At 36.9% G+C, this 21,389-nt stretch overlaps 1 protein-coding gene across 20 annotated transcripts in view; it reads right to left on the minus strand.

The window, feature by feature from the left end:
• ESRRG (estrogen related receptor gamma) overlaps nucleotides 1–21,389 on the minus strand; it is a 371,470-nt gene that overhangs the window by 40,196 nt on the left and 309,885 nt on the right. For all 20 annotated transcript variants that reach the window (XM_064709126.1, XM_064709123.1, XM_064709127.1 and 17 more), the window contains 2 exons: nucleotides 12,323–12,433; nucleotides 7,452–7,613 (listed from right to left, as the gene is read on the minus strand). In XM_064709126.1, the coding sequence (XP_064565196.1) occupies nucleotides 7,452–7,613; nucleotides 12,323–12,433 (273 nt within the window). The remainder of the gene's footprint in view (nucleotides 1–7,451; nucleotides 7,614–12,322; nucleotides 12,434–21,389) is intronic.

Here is a 21,389-nt window from a genome sequence, read left to right on the forward strand (position 1 = left end):
GCTTTGTAATTTTTGCTGCAGAATCTGATCACGGAACAAGCCCAAACCATTTCCTGCAGTTTTAGTTTGCATATTTGTACACCCCTCTCAAAAACATCCAGATCTGCTCATGGAACAGAATAATAATTTTTCTCCTTCTTTCCCACTCTTCTTTATTCCATTTAGCAGTGCAGTCAAACACTTGCAAAAATATGAAAGGGGGCATTTTCAGCCTCCTGGTACTTCAGTCATGCAACATCTGTGAGCATACAACATCTCTAACTCAGTCTACAAGACACCCAGGGTAATACAACACTCCTGATTTTGCTGGAAGAATAATAGCAAATGGCTGCTATATCATTTTGTATTTTGCATTTAAGAATCAGAAACTAGCCATTTTTGTTTATAGAAAGAAAATGAAAAGCACTGGCATTCATTACTGTTGATTTGCTCTCTTTTTATTAATCATTTCTTATTTTTAAAGGGCCACGGGAGCGAACAACATAATGCAATGGTAGGAAGATATTTACCAATTTAGCACCTCATTATAAAACTACTCAGAAACCTCTTTGTCTCTCGTTTAACATAATAATTATTAGTGGCAACAAAAGTGGGTCCCACACTTGCACCATGATTAGCAAGTGATGAATTTGGGTTGAATATATTGCATTTTGCTAAGTAAACCTTACTATACCCCAAACCCTCAGTCTAAAAAAACATCTAATTTTAAGAAAATAATTTATACTCCTGTTTAAATGCATGTTTCCAAATTAACCAGTGATATTCTATAGAAAACGGCCTCTTTTATGCTTGAAGTCTCCAGCTGCCACACAATTTATATCTCTTTCCTCCCCTCTTTGTTTTTCAGCCATTTTCCCTGAATGTCAAAGTCAATTTAGTGCATTTCACTTTGCTGAATAAATCAGAGGCGAAATCCTTGCTAAAAGTGAAAATTTGATTTGCTAAAAGGAGCTTAGGGCAACTATTAATCAATATATCCAGAGTGTCAAAGCTAAGGCCATGATAGACATGCATTCATTTGGAGATTGGTTGAGGCAGATAAAGGGGGACACCGGGAAAAAAAAAAGTGCAACAGCCAGACAGTGTAGTGTGAATGTTGGGGGCATGGGTGGAGGGGGAGGACTGATTTAAAAATAAAAATAAAAAAAGGCAACAAAACAAGAAAAGGAGACAGTCACTCAGAAGGAAAATGCAAGTACTTGTAAGGGAATAAAAGGTGAACTTAATAGAGACACAAAGTCACTATTTAATTCTGATCTTGAGAGAAGAGCATTTTAAATAAGGGATTTTTTTCCCTAAAATCCCCCACAATGTTAAAAGAGAATAATTAATTTTAAGCCAAGTTCTTTTGTTACCTGTTAATTCCAGTTTTTGACTTTATTATGCTTTTGGTGATGATTACTCTCAAATAAGCTTTTCCAAGAACAGGTACAGATTTTGAAGTCATAACTAGCAAGAGTTTCAAGTGCCTTTTTAAGTTTTACTGCACATTTATTTTGTATTTAGGTATAATTTGCAGTTGATGAGATGTTTATATGTTTGAGATGATTTTTCCCCCCTCAGCTAATTTAATGCAAGTAAAAAAATGCCAGAAGTGACTAACCTGGAAACTAAAGTGCTTTTTTTACCCCAGGACATCTATGTCTAGCATTATTAGAAACCTTCTCACCTCTCTAGTGCTGTCTCTCTCAGTTCTGAACTGGAACTAGCAGAGGGTTAGAGTGTGTGCATCTCTAGTTGCACACAAAGCCTACTACTCTTTTGTACTAAAATCTGCTGAAATTTTGTCACTGACTTCAACAACAGATTCATCAAGAACAGCCCAACACTGTATCTCAGCTGGGTATGTTGAAAATTTTTAAAAACCTGAACAGATCCTTTGGTTACTCCCTTTTGCCACAATATAGACCCTTGTTTTGCTTTGAAAATACTGGGAGACTTGTGGACATGTTTATTCATGCATCATCCTTCCTCTTCCTCCCTACCTTGGCAAGATCACTTAACCATTCTCTGTGATATTATTTTCAAAACATTAAAAACTAAAAACTGCCACCATTCCCAGCACTTCAAATACCAGGATGGATGAACTGCTGGCATTTTAGGCACGCTGCTGTCCCATTCTGCTTAGAGAAACCTGAATCAACATGGTGATCTAAACCCTGGCAGTGCTGGGTGGTCCATCCACACTAATGCTCAAAAATAAAACTGGCAGCCAATTGCTGATTTCCCATTTTGCACAATTCAGTGCCAGAGGTCAAGGAAGTCATTCGTTTTTGAGAAACCTCTTGGCTGAAATCTCTACCCTCAAGGCCCAGGGAATGGCCTGCCTTAGATCACATGTCACACTAGTTGTGAGTTCAAGAACATTTCCCTCGCAGGAAGAGCAGGTCTGCTTTCTGTACTTAAAGCATGTTTGTAGAAGGAGTTAAAAGAAGGGCAGATACCAGGCTTTTGATAAAGTGTCCCAGTTAGCACTTTGAGAAAGGGCAGGATGTCCTGATTCCCCGGGAGGCTCAAGTTATTATTCCTGCCAACCTCTTAGCACCTCACAACTCATCCTCCATTGCATGTCACATGAACAGTGAGCACCACATTTACATGCCCAGCTGCTGTGGAAGGACAGGCACCCTGTGATGGGGTGCTCTCAGAAGCCGCAGGGCTGTGTCTGAAATGGCCCTAAATCCAGCCAGCAGCACAAGGGACTAGGGAAGGCTGAAAAAACAAATTTTACAGCAGCAGGCAGCACGGCACAGACATAAAGCACAGGCAAGGTCCCCCTCGCAGAGCTGAGATTCTCTATGGGCTGCCCCAAAAACAATCCACACACAAGTGACTGTGGTCAGCTTTTACCTACATGGGGTGGTATTTCTGAAACACATGGTGAGAAAAGGGCATTTTAGAAACAACAACTCTGCAGCAAATCATGTTCTTGTTCAATATTATAATGTCAAACTACACCCCTGAGAGCTGCTTTGGAAAGGAAAGCTTCAATATTGTCCTCCACAAAGAGTATGCTGGAACAAAAAAGTTTCATAAAACCTTAACACTAAAATATTCAAAACATCCTTGTATTTGTTACAACAAAATCATGTCTTTTTTTTTTTTTTTTAATACTAGCACCAGTGGCAGTACCAATTCCTAACTATTCCCTTCCTTGAACACTGTTCCTGCTAACAAAACAGGGACAACAGCTGAAGACAAGCAAGCTTATTTTACTAAATAATGTAACTAGTTATTTTTGATGTTTTACTCTGATTTACTGTTTCCAAACAAATTTTTCATCTTAAGTGCAAAAAGTTGATTTCTAGGTCTGGTTGATGTTTTTTCATGCATGCAGATTTTGTAGAGAACATTTTTTCTTTAGCTTCCTGTTACGCACATTTTTAAGAGCTTAATGTTTGCTGCCTGCGCTTAATATGAAAAAATGTTGCACATTTTGGTGAATGTCAATGAGAGAGTTGCAAAATTCCAGCCTAAACTGTACTGGCACTGTGAGTAGGTACCAGCAGAAAACTACCCTATACAGCAAAAGCCTAGTTAATATAATGCAACCAATGAAATGGAAACTCCCCAAAACACAATGTGAAGGGCAGGAAACTCAACTACCAGAAAATACTGAATTAAGAAAGGTTTCCTTATTTAAAAGATAGCTAAAATAAAATTTTAAAAATAGATATAAAATAAAATAAAATAAAATAAAATAAAATAAAATAAAATAGAATGTCTTGCCGAGGCTTCCTGATATATTTACAATTTATTTGGGTCAGTTAATAAGAGTTTTGTCTCATCAGGCAGGAGATGAAGCAGCATCAGCCTCCCTCCCTAAGCACCTTCAGTATTTTACTAACGAAGTTACAGTACATCAGAATATTTTAATCTGACACAAAGAACAACAATAGATCTGACTGCTGGCCTGATAATCTTCTTATCACACCCTGTGAAACCTAGCTCTAATATTTGACTGAGCCTCCATTACTCGGCAACACATTCTAAAAAGGCCAACAATGGAGAGAGAATGAAGTGGAGTGTGGAAGTACCTCCATATCTACATAAAAGAGATTAGAGGCGACAGCGTTCCATTTTACAGCTCAATCATATTGTGTTAGCATGCGCTTATCCGAGCGCGGATGAAATTGAAAGAGAAATAAAAAAGAGTCAGGCAGATAGGAACCATAAAAGCGAGGCATGAGCAATTTCCAAGGATATAAAAGGATGCTAATGGCGGGGCCCTGTCATTCTTAAAAAGGGCTATTAGGGCACCATCATCTGTTCTTGTGCCCTTACGCCTCTCTAACTAAAGTCAAGCATTTCCTAATGCCATTGTGATCTTTTTCTTCTTCAGATAAGACATGGTCATGTTTCATAACAACACACTTTCCATTTATTTGATTTATAAATGCAAGGAGACTAATTCTATTTACTGATAAAGGCTTTCCATATATATTTTTCTTTCAATATTTCCTTTTGTATATGGTATAGACTTTTTGTTCAATAAAAGCAACTATTGAAATATTTCCAATACAACAAAAATACTAATGATTTTATGAAAGGACTTGAACTTTGTATAATTTGAAAACATTTTTTAGTCTGTGACTGAAATGGGAAACGGTTGGCTGGGGCAGAATGAATATTGCATTGTTACATTTTTGTAGATAATCCTATTAAAAGGCCTTTTTTCAGAAGAGCAAAAACATTGCTTTGGTTTCCTGCACGAAGACAAATTTTACATTGCAATGCTTTACAGTTGAGATCTTTATTAGTTATTAAGCACCTGATATATAAGGGCCTTTAATTACACTGAACCTTAAGAAATCACTATAGTAAAGAAAGATTTGCTGATTGCTGCTTTGCTGTGCTAGGCACAAATTCACTACTGGTGTAATTAATCGACTCTACAAGATTTACACCAAGGGTTTACTTAGTCTGCCAAGCTACAGTGAACTTTTATGCAATTTGCACCCCTTTCCTAATTCATCCTTTTCCCCATCCTGTTATGCTTCTGCCTACAGTAACATTTGTTAGTTCTGCAAACAGGCAGCACCAATGCAGGCTCTTCCAGACACTGTTTTGTGCCAGACATCAGCTGAGCACAGTTAGTCCAAGTTCATCAGTCCAACATTCAAAACCAAGCTACAGAAGCTCAATGTATTTGTCCTTTAGCATGTCCAGCCCTTTTGCATTTTGATTTTTGTGATCAAATGCCAGAAAACAAGCACAGATTTTATCACTGTCCTCTGTTACCTGAAGGCTTATAAAAATATTGTCTTTATGGCCTGTTTTTTTTTTTTTTTTTTTAACTCTCATTTGTAAATGAAAACAGGTAAGTGCACTTACCTAGGGTGGCTTAACCACTGTAGGTGTGGTTTGAGCTTACTTTGTACTAAAAGGCTGTTTTGTGGCAGGTGAATTCCTCAAGTAGGTCAAATTTTAAATTTTCAGGGCCAGTTTATGGCATCCACACTTTTCCACACTAACCAAAGCCTTCATTTTAAAAGCTGTTCAGTCTCATCCCTCTGCTCTTCCCATTGCTCCAGCCAAATCCAAGCTACACAGCATATTCACAAATCAGACTGACAAAACTTCCCCTGCAACTGCTATGGAGCATGACTGACTTCTTTGAGAGCTACTCTATTTTGGTTAAGGTGATCTAGGTATCTTCCAAAGATGAAACTCAAACTCACCTGCTTAACTCATTCTGACTTAATTTGGGGTGCTTTATTAGCAACCAGTGTAAGACAAAGTAGCTCCTATAATATAGAGTGATGTTTAAATTAGTTTACAATTTGCTTGGGCTCATCTAGAAGTGCTCTGAACAAAGCCATTCAGAAATGTCAGCTGTGTTCCTAACCACTGTAACAAATTGTTGCCTGAACGCTGCACACCTAATGACTTCAAATTAGCTGCACTGCGATATTGCCTGACAGTTCGTTACGACTGTTAGCAACATAGCCGGCGTATCATGACCAATAAATTGGTTTCAGTGTGGGCTGGGAAAGGGACTTCCATCAATTTGATTAAAGAAATTACTGTAGCATTCAAAGCATAAAGACAAACTAGTTTAAGGAGACAGAAATAAGTTAACTGTACCAGAAAAACACTGCTTGTGATACAAGAGCTTGTTTATACACCATTTGTGGCACAGAAAATGACTAAATTTCAACTGACTATTTTAGAGTCCATAGGCTGTTGTCTTTCCTCTGAAGTTAAAAAAAAATCACTTCATAAAGGTACAAATTATTATTATTCTTTGATTATGTTTGTACATATATTGTGTTTATATTTATCTAAGATGACCCAGAAGAACTGATAAGGACAAGGGAAAAAGAAACAAACAGCAAGAATATTTCTTTGCAATTTCTTTTGAAACTACAAATAAAATATCTTTAACTCTGATAAACAAACAACGGACTGGATTATTTATTCTACTATTAAGTTGTCCCAAAATCACATCTAAAATGAGAATGACTTATTACTCTGAGGAATGAAAGGTTATCCACTCTCATGCTTAATAAGGCTCCACTATCAAAATTAGAAAACTAATGAGCTGATGAAAACACACCAACATGCTCACTCATCTGCTGGACAAGAAAAATACCTTAAGAAACAAGAGTTTTTCTCTTTTTGCTGACCTTTTTTTGTGTGACTTTTGTGAAAGGTGATAGACTGAGAACCCTGGAGACTTCTGTAAGTTTGTCTGCTAGCTCACAGAGCAAGAACAAACACCTCAGCACTGGGGAGGGGCAAAAATACACCTGAAATGTTATCTGAAGGAATTGCTAATCTTCTGAGAAACTGCTTTTGATGACCTCCATTTTTCTTGCTAATAAGATTGCCAGTCAGCTTTTATAATATCAGTGCATTTATGTGATGCAGACTGCAGTCCATTCCATGCAGACCAAGGAAATACTAAGTTGCAAGGGGAGATTTTTTGGGATAATTCAGTTCTTTGTACTGAATTGCTGGTACAGTTCAGTTCTCACACTAGATCAGTCAATGAAAAGAACAATTCCTCTGTGCCTTGCCAAAACATAACTGAATTTTTTCACCTCCTGTGGTCAGTAGTGCTGCATTTACCTAACAGAGGAGCCAGACTTTTATTCAAATACTACTGAATCAGATGACTACAGAGGAGAGGACTTGTATGACCTTTTAAGCCAGGCTAATGCTCTGCATAGCAAGGGGAGTTTATCTGAATAATAGCAATATATCAAAAAAAATTCTTTAAGCAGCATGTGAAACTCATTAACATAGTAACACTCACAGCAACAACACTACTACCTCCAAGGTAAAATATGTCACCATCTAAACTGTGTTCTGTGGGAATAATCTGGAGCCTTAGGAAAACTCTATGCATTGTAGGGAGAGGAAAAAAGTAGTATATTTTACCAATACAGAATAAGTCACACAATGATTTCTGTACATTATCTATTTGCAATAAACACCGTATGTACCTGGAATATGCTTAGCCCATCCAATGATCACCACCAGTTCTCTGTCTGCCAGGTCACAAAGAGTGGTAAGTGCTTTGATGTCACTGTCTGGAACAGTGGGGTCAGGCATAGCATAGATCTTCTCTGGCTCAGCCACCAGCAAATGGGAGACAATCTTGTTATCTGTAAAAATGGTCCAGAACATTACAAGATCACCAGCAGCATCATTCTACACTTCAAACAGATGGCTCAGATTTCAAAGTGCACAAAAATTTGTCTTAAGACACTGAACTTAACTACACCTTATTGTAACTTCATGACCTCCTACAAGTGGTTACAGCACAAACAAATCTGAACCATTAACAGTGTTTATCAAGCCAGACATGTATGTTCTTAAACAATAAATTCAATAGAACATAGAAATACATGATCCCTGTTAATTACCGGAGTACAAAGTTTATAGGAAAAGATTAATGCAGTACAGGACATTTTCTACTGTTCAAATAGAAAAATTTTGCCTTCATCTTTTTACCTGCAACTCACCCCACCCCTTAAAGGCAGGGGTATTTTTGAGTGAGTAAATACCACATGCAATTAGTCAATCACTGAAACCTGTAACTTCTGTCAGTGACCTGAACTACCATTCTTTACCTACAAACCCAGACCAATAATCTCCTTCTCATTTCTAAACAGGAAAAAACACTAAAATCAAAGAGAAAAAAGGGCAAAAAATTAAGCAAAGTATGAAAGTATGCAAACTCTACCTTAGAAAACTGGTTTTGTGCATGGAATGATACTTTATCATAGTTACACACTGCTTATTTTTATCTATATAGCATTTTCATTCACATGTTAAATATTTACTTTTTTATTCAGTTGACTTGTGACACCTATTTGGAATAATCAATTAAGTTATATGGAAAAATGCAGAGAAGAAAAAAAGAGAAGAGCCCACAAGATTTACAATACACTGTTGCTATTCTAGAAGTAGGATAAACATAATATGAGCACTATATCCATGTGAAGACACAATGGCAATATTTTATCTCTATACAGGGGCCTGATTTATTTCTATGAGAAGGCAGAACTGAAAAATGGGAAAAGGACTAATTCATTAAGCCTCCTAATACAGGGTACATTACTATATTTCCCAATATATTTATATTTTACTTTTCCTGGTAGGTACATCTTTTGACCTCAAATGCACCATCAGAATTTAAAGCCCAAATGACACCCTTTAGTGATTTTACATGAATCTGTTCCCTTCAGAGAGATAAAACATTATAAGGCTTGATATAAATGGGATTCCACTGTGAGAAAACACCAAGTATTTTCTGAGTGCAGAGAATGGTGCCAGAATCAGTATAATTCAGTAAAATTTTCCCCATCTGCATGTACATCACAGGACAGACCACACTGTTCTCCTGCAATGGAAGCTGACTGGGATGTGACTTGCCCAGCAGTGTTGTCAAAGCTGACCTAGAACACAGGCTAGGCAGAGTTAAAGAACAAAGCAGGCATTTATTAAAAGGCCTCAATGAATACATCTTGAGCAGCACAAGAGCCCAGCCAGGGCTACACCCAATATGGACCCAAAATGGTTGACCTGTCCTGAGGTCTCACACTTGTATAAGTTCTGGTCCATTAGCATACTGGAGTTAATTGTCCAATTAGAGCTTTAGGTTATGAAGTCCCATCCTTGTTTTCCTCTCTTCAGGCCACGCTGTTTATGCCCTTGGGCCTGAAATTTGGATCAGTTGTCTTTGGTCCCAAGCTAGAAAAGGAATTGTTTTGTCTACCTACCCTGTGAAGAGAGCTCACTATCCCTTAATGTGAAGCTCAGAACTACACACTAAACCAGTACAGAATCTGAAAAATATAAAAGCTAAAACCTAAGGCATCAGTGTCAGAAAGGATCTCTACTAGTCCATGACATTTTTCCACAAAATGCTCACTTGATTCAGATTTCTGATACTTTACTGCTCTTTAGTGACACAGACTCCTTGACTCTGATCTACTGTCTCTACAATTTTTGCCTTATTCCAAATTTGTGTGTCAGAAGTTGTGATATATGTTAGTCCTTCATATAATAAGTGCAAGAGCCAACTGGAAACCATCACATCAAGCTTGTTTTATTACAAGGGAACATATTCATGCTTTATATGAACTGTAGGAACTATGCCAACTGATGCAATTTTTGATCTCAACAGTTGACTGATTATCAAACTGATTAATGAGGAATTCTATTCTTATTTACAAATGACAGATGGTAGTTTAAACTTATATTGGCAAACAGCCTCTGCAGGATTTTTTTAATTTTTAAACAGTCTCTTTATAACCTGTTCAACTTCACATGGAAAACATGTAAGTGAGAAAAGACAGCATTACTTCTTTCCAAATTCCAGTATTTTTAATGGGTTAGGAAAATAGGATAAATTAATAAAGAGTTTCTTAACATCCAAACATATGCAGCTGAGGACTTCTACTTTTTGGTTTTTTAAACCATGAGAAATGAATGAAGAAGCACTCTCATCCCCAAGTTCTGGGTTTTTTTTCCCCTGCAACAGAAGAAATGGCCAAAGAATAACTTTCATTTGCATATGAGGCATCTCACCAATGACATTCCATAGATGATTTAGGAATATTGACTGTTTTGACTCAGGATTTGCAAAATCTCAAATCCTTTTTATTTCTGCATTCAATGAAATCTATGGCCAGGCCATGAAATTCTATGGTGAAGCTGGAAAATACAACAGAGATCAGAAGTAGGTGTAGAAAAGATCCTCCAAACACCTGCTCTTTCCTTACAGGGGAAAAAAGCTACATGTATTGGCACATGCGTTAGCACAGAACATAGAAAAATTCTGAATGTACTCAGAAAACTCCATCACTCAGGAAATTGAATAGCCATGAGCACTGTTTCAAGGTAAATCTTATTTAATGTTTCCCTAATTAGAATCAATAGAACCCAATTTTCATTCCTGTGCCTTTGTTACACACAAACTATCAGTCAGGGTCCAGAAAATCTCCCAGGCTACTTCCACACAAAACCGATTCAACTGTTTCAAGTCTGGACACTTATCTGCCAGCATTTGAAAATTAAGTTTTAAAAATGTTTATGACAAAATTGTTTGTACTTGGACAAGCTAAGAAAAACAGAGGGAGGCACTCAGATAATGAGTAATGATTTATGAGGAGGTTAGTTTATCTCAGACAACGGAGCTTACAGAAATCGGTGCAGTTATCGCCTTATAGGTAATGTAATGCACCATACTGCAATAATCTTGGGTTTACACAGAGATTCTTGTATTCCAGTACAACTGCATTAACCTCTGCTCATATCTTGAGGGCTTGGGGCTTTTGGGTTGGATTGGGTGTTTTTTGTCTGTTTGGTCTTGGCTTTTTTTGGTATGTTAGGCTATCAACATTTCTACTCAATGACAATATCAAGTAAATGAAAAACTGACAATCTGTGCACCCAGGAAAACTAAACCTCTAATGAAATTAAGCATTAGAGTTTATTAAATTTTATTGTATTATCAGAAAGTTTTTATTATAATGTGCAAAATCTGCTTAGTGCAGCCCTAGATTGTATTTACAGAACAGTGGGACAGCTTATGGAGGCTGAGTAGAAGATGCCAGATTGGACAATTGAAGGAATATAATCAGCATAATGTTTTTTGGAAAGGCAAAAGGAAACTATGCCATATGTTCACTTAAGCCTTAATTTTATGTAAAACTGGCTGTTTTTTCTTTGACACAGCTAAAATGCCCTTTCACTTACAGTTCAAAGACTGTTTATTTGCTCTCCAGATCCCCATATGCTCAAACGTATTGTACACAGCACTGTCCCCTACTGGGGAACACGATCAGAAACAGATTCCATTTTCCATCCAGCCAGGTATTTTCGAGGGGCTAAAACCTGACATGTGTGTTGTCAGAGGCTTAAAGGCAGAGGCAAATGGGAGACAAGAAGGAATTTGCCCTCCTTATTTCACTGGCTTATTTATCCATGTTAGGAGCAAATTAACCTCCTCAGCAGGAGCAACGGGATGTGTGTATTCCCATTTGAATTTGGAAGAGTTTACAACACCTGATACAGAGCCTGTGTGTCTCTGCAGGGTAATATACCAGCCTCTTGCACTACAGCTATAATGCTATTAAATTTACTTCATGGAATTAGTACAGTCACTGCTTGAGTTTATATAAGCTGCAAAGCAAAACCCCTAACTATTTTTAGTTAATCGCAAAGAGGATGGAACTTGTATTTTAGCAGTGAGATGATCATCTCTTTCTCTCTTAATTTCAGCCTGGAGAGATACAATCAAGGACATTATTAAAACATAACAAAACAAAGAAAAAAAAGTCCATGAGGGTACTAAAGCCCAAACTACCACTTTCTGCTTTGTTATTAGTGTGGCATATTGCTGTTTTAATCTAATGCTAGGTAGTGTATTAATCTATAGGTATAAATTAATGAGGCTCTTAATGTATTTTCATTGGGAGGTTGAGCAGTCAAACTCATTTAGTTAGTGAAAACTACAAAAATCACTTTCTTGTGAAATCTGAAAGTAGAAGCTTCAATGAGCTAATGATCACAGTATGAACCATTTTATGTACCACTGAAAATAAAGATAACCTGTAAATGTAAAATTTGCACTGCATAAACCATGCTTTTATACACTTCCACCTGTAAAAACACTCTTTGTTCAACTCCACTTGAGAAAGAAGAGCATATTTAAAACAAAACCTGTTAGCAGCCAAATCGATATAGTCATCATGGTAATATTTTCTGACCAAACCCGTGTTCAACCCGGAAGGAGCTTAGCAAACAGGGCTAGGAGTCAATAGCCTGCACTGAGAGAGAAGTGCTGTGCATGTGGTGTACTCACATGGCTTTTTTGCTGGCTGAACTAGCTGAGGGTTCAGGTATGGGCTGTTCTCTGCATCTATTCTGCGCTTGTACTTCTGGCGACCCCCACGTACTCGGTCTAGGCGCACACCTACGTTTGGAAACACAAGCAAACATGTAATTAAATACATTATGAGCATGCCTTTCAGGTAGCAATCTTCTATTTCCTGCCTTCCAATATTTATATTAAAAGAATGTTTATTTCAAAAGATTAATTTTAGAAAGCATGGGAAATCAGCATTACAAGTATTTGCAAGCAGTTTAGAGTTCCACACATGCAAGACTAAGTATACAACATAATTTCCTGTTCATTTAAAACCATTCATTCATTTTTACATATTATTAAAAACAGCTAGCAAGTTTAGTTTCCATTTGAAAGAGCCTAATCTTAAGTCATCTTTGCCAGAAGCAGAATTTCAAGGCTGTAATAAACACCATGGATATAGAAGCATAACATTATGAGCAGAGAGTACAGAGAATTTGAACTTTAGAAACAATGAGTCCTGCATACAGTCTAGACAGTCAAAACCAAATTAAGATGGATTAACATGGCCAGAGGATACAAAGTAAGTGTCCCTAGAAAAATAAGAATATATATGTGGCTTAAACACTGAAATTGTTCATGAGGATTTGAAAGAAATTGTACAGTTGTGCATTCAGATGGCATCAATGATGAATTAACATTTGTGTTCTACCTCCATACTGTTCATTCCTTCAATACAGCATTCTGCTGCCTGGTTTGTATGGATATATAGAAATTTACCATCCTGAAACAAGCTATAGCTGCTCTCATGGGCAAAATGAAACAAGGTGAAAGGGTGCAAAGACAGTAGGTCTTACAAAACAAGGAAATATTTTTATTTCTTTCTGAGTCACCGAGGCAGATTTCCAGACAGCCCAGAGGAATGTGGCTAAAACCAAGCAGTAACATAACAGGGAAGTGGAAGAACTTGGCACACATGCAGGACAACAGGACAAATAATACCAAGTGCAAAACCTATCCCTGATGACACGGATTTAACAACACAAGAATGGAAGGACACATTAAGTACCAAAGGCCCCTGTGAGTGATGTAATAAAGTGCAGCTCACCTTCTCACTTTTCTTTTCATTGTCTATTTTAGCTCTCCTCCCTCTGCATCTACTTTCTATTGCTATTATTGTGCCCCACTCTTCTATGTCCCTTCCCTCTGGTCTCTCTCTTAGACAGAAAATACCACAAGAACTGGCTTCTGGACAGCAAGGGAAGCCACCACCAAAGAAGTTACAGTTCATGTGCACAGCAAGAAGAACACAGCACAAAGTTTAAGTGCTGCCTCCGAACCCGCACAGGTAGCCCAGACTAGTAACCAGGAAACATCTGTCAGTCCTCTTTCCTTCTCAGAAACCAAAATGGATTGACTGGGTTTTTTAAAGGAAAACTGTTTTGCCAACTAGCCAGAAATCCAAGGCCAACTATTGTTAGGGCGGTATTGTTTGTTTGGTTTTTTTTTTTTTTTGGGTTTTTTTTTTGGTTTGTTTTTTTTTTTTTTTTGCCTGTATTTCCTGGGTTACTTAAACAGAAAGGAGATGCTTGCTTTGAGGACACAACCACAACCATCACCTGCAACTATAATTCAGTGAGTTGTATCCAACAGTGGTCAATAGCTCTTGCTCATCAGGAAAGCAGGTAATGATCACCCCTACTTCACAGTGAAATTTCACCTGGTTTACTGCAGAAGACTGGGGATGTCAGTCCATCATACCCAAGAAGTACATTTCTTATTGTGTGTCTCCAGTTGCATTCATGGGGATCACAAGATTAAACAGTAACACAAATGAACCACATACCCCAAGAGGTCAGTGCATAACTATGAATGAAATCTTATTTATGGTACTTAACTATGTAACTTGTGACTGATTTGTGATCTACGCTGTTTGATAAAATTTTTGCTAATTCAATCAACAGAGTACAGTTATTTCCGTTTTTATTTTTTAAAGTTATACTTAGAAATGCACAAACTACAAGACCACCACTATAAAAACTGATAGCTTAAACCTTTCAGAACTAATGACAATTCAGTGTTCTTCACACTTGAATTGGGAGTTTGAGCTACAGCTGAAGCAAATGACATCCAGGACAATACACTGCCATAAAAACAAACAGCAGAAGACCAAGGTTTGATAGTTGAATATTCAGAAATAGGCAGAGGATTAGAACAAGCCACACGCAATATTGGTGGGATTATGAAAAAGGCTGCCCAGCATTTGAAGAAAAATAGATAGAAAATGATTTCTGCATAATTCAGATGCCATCCTTCTTTCTGCTTGGGAACAGATTTCATAGTGATAAAAGATGGATAGCATCAGACATAAGTATGTTTAATCAAAAAGTAATGGAACTGAAGCTTAAATTAAAATAATATAAATCTACCAAGATGAACATTTTTTTTTACCTCCTTTGCATTAGATGAGATACACTCAAGCCATTCACATACCCAATGGAAGGAAATACAGAAAAATGTCACTATAGCAAAATTTTACTTAGATCCATGCCCTCATCTAATGTACATTACTTTATCTATAAATAAAGCTTTATTTTACAAAACCCTAACTTCTAGATAACTGGAGGGCAATTGTATTGCACAATTTAAAATAACCTAAGTCTATAATTCAAATTTTAATGTGAAAATAGTTTTGACAATGTAACACCAATAAATTAGAGCTTTATAATCCATCCATTAAAATTGATAGAGTTTATCATCATTTTGGCTCCTAATATTTCCTTTATCTGTAAGATATCCTATATCTATATTTTTCTGTATCTATGAGGAAGTAGATACTTAGGATTTGACTTCTGATACTCTAACACACCCTATGTGGTATTTTACTTTCCAAGGGTCTTTATAGGAGTAAACACAGTGCAAGACACTGCTTAACAAGCTATACCCATCTGATATTCCATAAAAACTGTGGAGTTTAGCAGGTAGCAAACTGAAATCCAGAGGTTCCAAAGTATATCCATGGATGTTCCTCTGTAACTCCTATAACTTGTATGAGAGAATTTATTACATAAAGTTTCATTTATCAAGACAGTAGTTCTCAAGAGAGTAGCAACTGATGCCTCCTTTGTTAGAATAGCAAAGGGAAGAAATAAAAGTAATTTTGTCCACAAAGATCCTCATTTGGGGCAGGAGGAGCTTTACATCAGTCACAGACGTAACTGTTTGAATTCTACACAGTCTGTATTCAGATTATTAAGGAGGATATGGTGACATCTGGAGAAATTAGGTTGACCTCTGCTTCAGCTCTGCTGTGCATTGTGGCTTCACAAAATCTTCAGCATCTCAGTTCACTCACCCAATCAGTCCTCAACCATGAAGTGAAAAGAAAGATACCCACTCCACCCATAAAAAAATCATGTAATATCTCCCAATGAACTGCACTATATGTATTATAACAGGGTCAAAACATTCATGTCACTGAACACAGCTCCACCACAGATAAGACAATGTGATTCTTCACATTTCCTAATGCTCATTTGAAAAGCCTTCAACAGAGAAACAACACCAAGCGCCCTAAAGGGAAAAATAGGGATGACCACAGGGTAGAAATAGGAAGAACAGGCTTGCCACCAGTTAAGAGAGCAGTTACTTTCAATGTTAAAGTGCAACACATTAACTTTACATCTCAGGACAAGCAGATCTCACGAATTCATTTGTTCAGGAGTGATGGGTGATGAGAGATTTAGACATGACTTACACATCTCAGAAGATGAGGGTTGGGCTGTAGAGCTGTAATACAGGGAGAGATGGAAACTGTGTAACTCAGTGCAATAGCTGCTTTTTAAACCAACATGTACTGATACAACATAAGAAATTCTCCACCTATTCTTCAGGGAATAAATGCTATTATACAGTCACTATATAAGCTTCTACAAAAACCTCTGCCTCCTGGTTCCTTACATAATCTTTGCAAGATTTCTATCAAATGCTACACAACACACAACAAAATCACATTGGGCACTTACTCTGCACTAAATGTGTCCACACAGCCTCGCACAGAAACAACTGAAGGCCAGAGCGGATGTGCCACATGAGCTACACACCAGGTTATTAAATCTAAACAACACAGGTAAATCTGAACTTATTTTCTTTGTATTTCCTCATCTGTTTCTACCTTGCCAATAAATGTAAATTATTATTCCTGTTCTGTGGTTCTTTCCTCATACTGCCTTGAAGACCTCATGCAGGACAGACACCCACTGTGATGATGCCACATAACCAACAGGACTGCCCATACCTCAGTATATTATTGACTTTGCAATTCAGGTCCTCACTATGAAAATACTATTTAACCATGTAATCTCATTTTCCATACAGATCCAAGCCATATTAAAAGCATATTATTTACTCCTTTTATCATCCATCCCTATTTACTCCTTTATCATCCATCTCTATTTTTCTTCTCCATCCTCTCCTCCTCACCTTGGCTACAAGCTGCCAGTGTTTATTTGTTCACCGGACGCACAAACATTCTTGTCCTTTCCACAGAGCTCTATACCCACAAGTTATATTGGAAGGCATTAGCCCAATCCTTCAAATCAAGCCCTACCAACACCAGGTTTGCCTGTAAGAAATTGTTCACTCCCTTTAATTGCAGAGGTTTTTCTTTGAGGAAAAAAAAATTACTTCATTAGTAAACAACAGGTTTGAAATCAGACTGAAATGTGCAATTTTTACTTCCCTAAGGAATTTCACATTCTGCTCCCTTCCTGTTTCCCCTACATAACAGTCTCATGGCAATCTGGTATGTTCTACATCAACGCCACCCTGGCAAGCTCCACCTCTAACACAGCATTTGATATGTATGAAAAATATTCCTATCTCATTTTTTGACATATGTAACTGGCTAACAATCCATTTTCTACAGATGTCTGCAAGATTCCCAGCATTGTCTTCAACAGTGAGACAGGTAAAAATGAATACCCACATAACTGCATCTTGCCAAGCTCTAGAGGAACACTGGTGGTAGAGGTAAAAAGCCCCAGATTAACAACAAAACTGGAAAAGTACAAATATAATTTTAATGGCAGGTTCCAGTGTGCTTCTCCTTTGGGACAATGTCTTAATAGAATGCTCCAGTTCACTTGAACTTACTGTGATTATTTCTAAGATTGCTGAATAAACTTCAGTGAATATTATAAACTCCATTTTGCTTTTATTTACATAAGCCAGAAAAACTAGTTGATTTTTCCACCATGAACAGAGACAGAATGTATTGAGATTTAAGAATGCACACTCATCTAGATACTCTTTAGGCACTTCAGCAACCTCTATAATTTGGGGTTAGAGTCTAGAGCATTAACCCTGCAGTCTGAGAGATTTGCAGTGGAAAAAATACTTTAAACCATGAAAGATCTCTCTCAATACAGTAGAAACAAGCAGAAAAGTAACACAGCTGAAGAAATTAGATAATATCAGCTATCATTTTTTCTGGATCTGCATACTTATTTTATGTGCTGAATTACAAAGATGCCAAAGAGCTTCTGCAATCAGTTTACCAAGTATTTGGATAACACCTTATGCAGGTAAAAATTCAGCTAGAGATGTAAAATATGTGTCTACTAGGCAGACAGAATTTTGAAAACAGAGCCTTAATTCATCAAAGAAGATAGAAGCTATGACTCACATTAAAGTTTTCCTGATCTATGGCTGAATTAACAATTACCAGGGGAAGGCTTCAGTGTTGTCTTCCTATAGCCATCTCCACAATTAAACACATTATTTAGAGTAGCATAGGAAGTCTAAAACTCATCCTCCTACTTTGCATTCAACGAGCACCAAAAAGTATTTGTTAATGTGGGATGAAACTGGCTGTTCTCAAGATGTGCCTGTAAAACAATTAATTCATTAACTGACCCATATAATTGACTGAAAAACAAAACAGTGTTTATTACTTTAATATCTAACTTAATCTGTGACTAGTTGTTTAATTTATCTGTTCCTCTGAAACAATTTGTAAAAAACAGTTTATTATTAAAAAATGCCAAATAATCAGGCTAATTAAAATATTTAGTAAATTGTTTCAGGTTGAAAAAACAAAAGAGAATAATACTGCTTTTGCACAACAAATGCTTCAAACTAATATTTCAGATTTTGCTAATGCTTAATACTAAACAAAGTTTCAAGGCAACCAAATGTAACCAGTATTTTGGAAATTTCATTTTTGTCCTGGGAGGAGGGGATGAGATAGGCTGGATTTTTGCAAAGGAACTGATAAACACATCTCTTAGGCTAAAGCCCACTGGTTTGTTTTTTTCAATTTGACGAAAGAACTGATAAATGCATTACTTACACAGCTCAGTACTCAACCTCTCTTGAAAGGAACATTAACTTTGCATGAACTAATCATCTACATGCTGAAATTTTGTGCACTGCCATTTATGCATTAAACCACAAAAGAACGTTAATAAAAACCCCCTTCGTTTTCCCATGTAAATGAGACTTTTTGTAAATAAATTCTATTATTTCTCAGCCCAAGTGATCTCCCTTGAAGAATGGTCCATAAACAAAGATGTTCACATGAAGAAAATGTGACATAAAATGTTTAAGAATCCTATTGTTCCTTTACATTTTTAAATGGCTCCATATGTATCCTAATCTGTGACAGTCACAAATACAAATTAGGTCACACGCAACAGGTGACAAGTTTTAATTGAATGTCTTCTGTCTGCAATTCTGACAAAAGGTGAATGGAAATAAATGAGTCTGGCAAGACAGCCCTGAGCCTTACAATACCCAATACCTCATTATTTTTAAACAGCTATCTATAAACTGATGCTGACAAGCCTTGAACCTTTTATTTCTGTTCAAGAAGAGGTGAATGTGCAGAAAGAAGAAAATAAAGAAAAAGAAAAGAAAAACATGACAGCTACACTGTTGCATTAAACATGCAACACCCATTATCCAATGATTAGCTCTCAAATATTACAAAAGAATATCTCTTACACTTCACATAAGAACTTAGAAAAAAAAATCTGTCTCTCTTTTGGAAGAGATACACTCTGTGCACTCGAATACTAGTGCCTAAATTGATCTTTTCCAAGTTTTGTACTACCACATTTTCAGCAGAATTATGCTAGACTCAAGATGATTTTTAAAAGAGACTGAAATTAGGCCAGTAAACACAGGTTACACAGCTTCCACTTTATTTCCTTCCCATTTCCAAAGTGAGGAAGAGCCTGTGTTGCTGCAAAATGAGCATATTTGTAAACTGCAAAGGAAAAGGAATGCAGAACTAAGGCTGAATATACATAAAGCCCTGGTGTTTCTGAAATGAAGCAGTTACCATTACATAATACTTCTCTCCCCATCACCTGGATTACTAATATACTAATTACTAGGAAGCAGTGTAAAATACTGCAACAGCTTTTATGAATAACACAGAAAATACTGTTGCTAATTGCACCATTAAATTTCATGTCAATGTGCTTATATATCATAACCATACTATATGAGAGTATAGGCCTTATTTTTTTAATTATGCATACAATGTCCTGGGACAAGGTATAAGAATAAATAAAGGCAATCTATCACTAACTAAATACCTCAGTTCTAACCTTAATTTATTTAAATATAATTACAGAAGATGCTATCTTGTTTCAGAGTTCAAATTACAACCAATTTAATGAAGTGGAGCTTGCTGGGCTGTAAAGTCATTACTGCATCAATACACTTGCAACCATTACTTTAAAGGTGACAAGCCCAGCCTGGGAAAGGCAGCCTGGCTGGTGATCCAAGGAGAGGACACAGAACGTCAGGAGACACAAAGGTCAAAAAGTAAGTTTGAGCAAGGCCATGCCAATGCCTGAAGGTCAAAAGCAGGCCTTTATTCTAGATCACATCACCAGAGCCTATAAAGAATTCAGGAGCCATTCTGGTGACAACTCTAATAGAAAAGAAGTCTGACTGAAGTTCTGGACCATTTGCTGGCAACTCTCAAGACAGAAGGGAAGATTGAAATGAAATGTGTTACAATAATCGGACTGTGAAGTACCAGCAGCATGAACAAGATCTCAATACCCTTTTCACATACAATGATGTGCAGTTTCACAATATTTCAGTCAGTGACTTGGAGGATTCTGGAATTAATCTGTGATCCAGAAATCACAGGAAAGTTCTTAATAGCATGAGCTGAAACAGTTATACAAAATAATATCAGTTCTACTGGGACCAGGAAATATTCCACTAAGAATTTGGGTTTCTACCTACAGGAAGTGATTTCATTCTGTTGGAACAGAATCAGAGAAAACCAAAGGATGTCTCATCACACTAGAGCTTTAAAACAGATGTAAAATTCATTGAAATACTAAGTTTTTTTACCCTAACAAATATGATCCCTAACTCTGGGGTTATTTTCTGTATTATTAGACTTCTTTTTTTTCCTTCCTAGGGACAAAATCTTTCTTGTCTTCCTCAAGGAGCAGCCATTCTGTGATGACCTGTACAAGAGTGAGACGAGCAGAATTTACTTTCCAAATTGCACTCATCTGCAAATTAACTGAGACTTACCTCTACAGCTCAGATGGCTTTATAATGCCACTTGAGCCTAAATTTGTCGCAGTGAAAATATGTATTTTCTCACAGAGTTCTGGATTTCTCCAAGGCTTATTCATGAAAGCATCATTCTGACATTGTCTTTTCTCTTAGTACACCCATAACAACCCTATCTCCTCAATCTTTCTCATATTTACGTATTAAGTAATTATGAGCTGTATTTTTTTGGTAAAACACTGTGCAATTCTCCCCTACTTTTTCTTTATTCTTTTAAATAGTAACATATCTGGAACTGCATCCATTTCAGACTTGATCCTTCAAGCTTCCTCAAAAGGTACAGCAGAATTCTGAACTTCTCTCTGTCTTCCTTCTGCATGCTATTTTATGGCTCCCAAGAACCTTATACCATGTCTCAGCTTCTGTTTGCAGCTAACAGATTTTTAGGAGCATTAATTATATCTTGTCATTATTTATAAGTGTAAGCTTTACAGGATATACCAATTTGACTTAT

The sequence above is a fragment of the Zonotrichia leucophrys genome, chromosome 3 (genome assembly GCF_028769735.1).
Source record: "Zonotrichia leucophrys gambelii isolate GWCS_2022_RI chromosome 3, RI_Zleu_2.0, whole genome shotgun sequence".
Lineage (NCBI taxonomy): Eukaryota > Metazoa > Chordata > Aves > Passeriformes > Passerellidae > Zonotrichia > Zonotrichia leucophrys.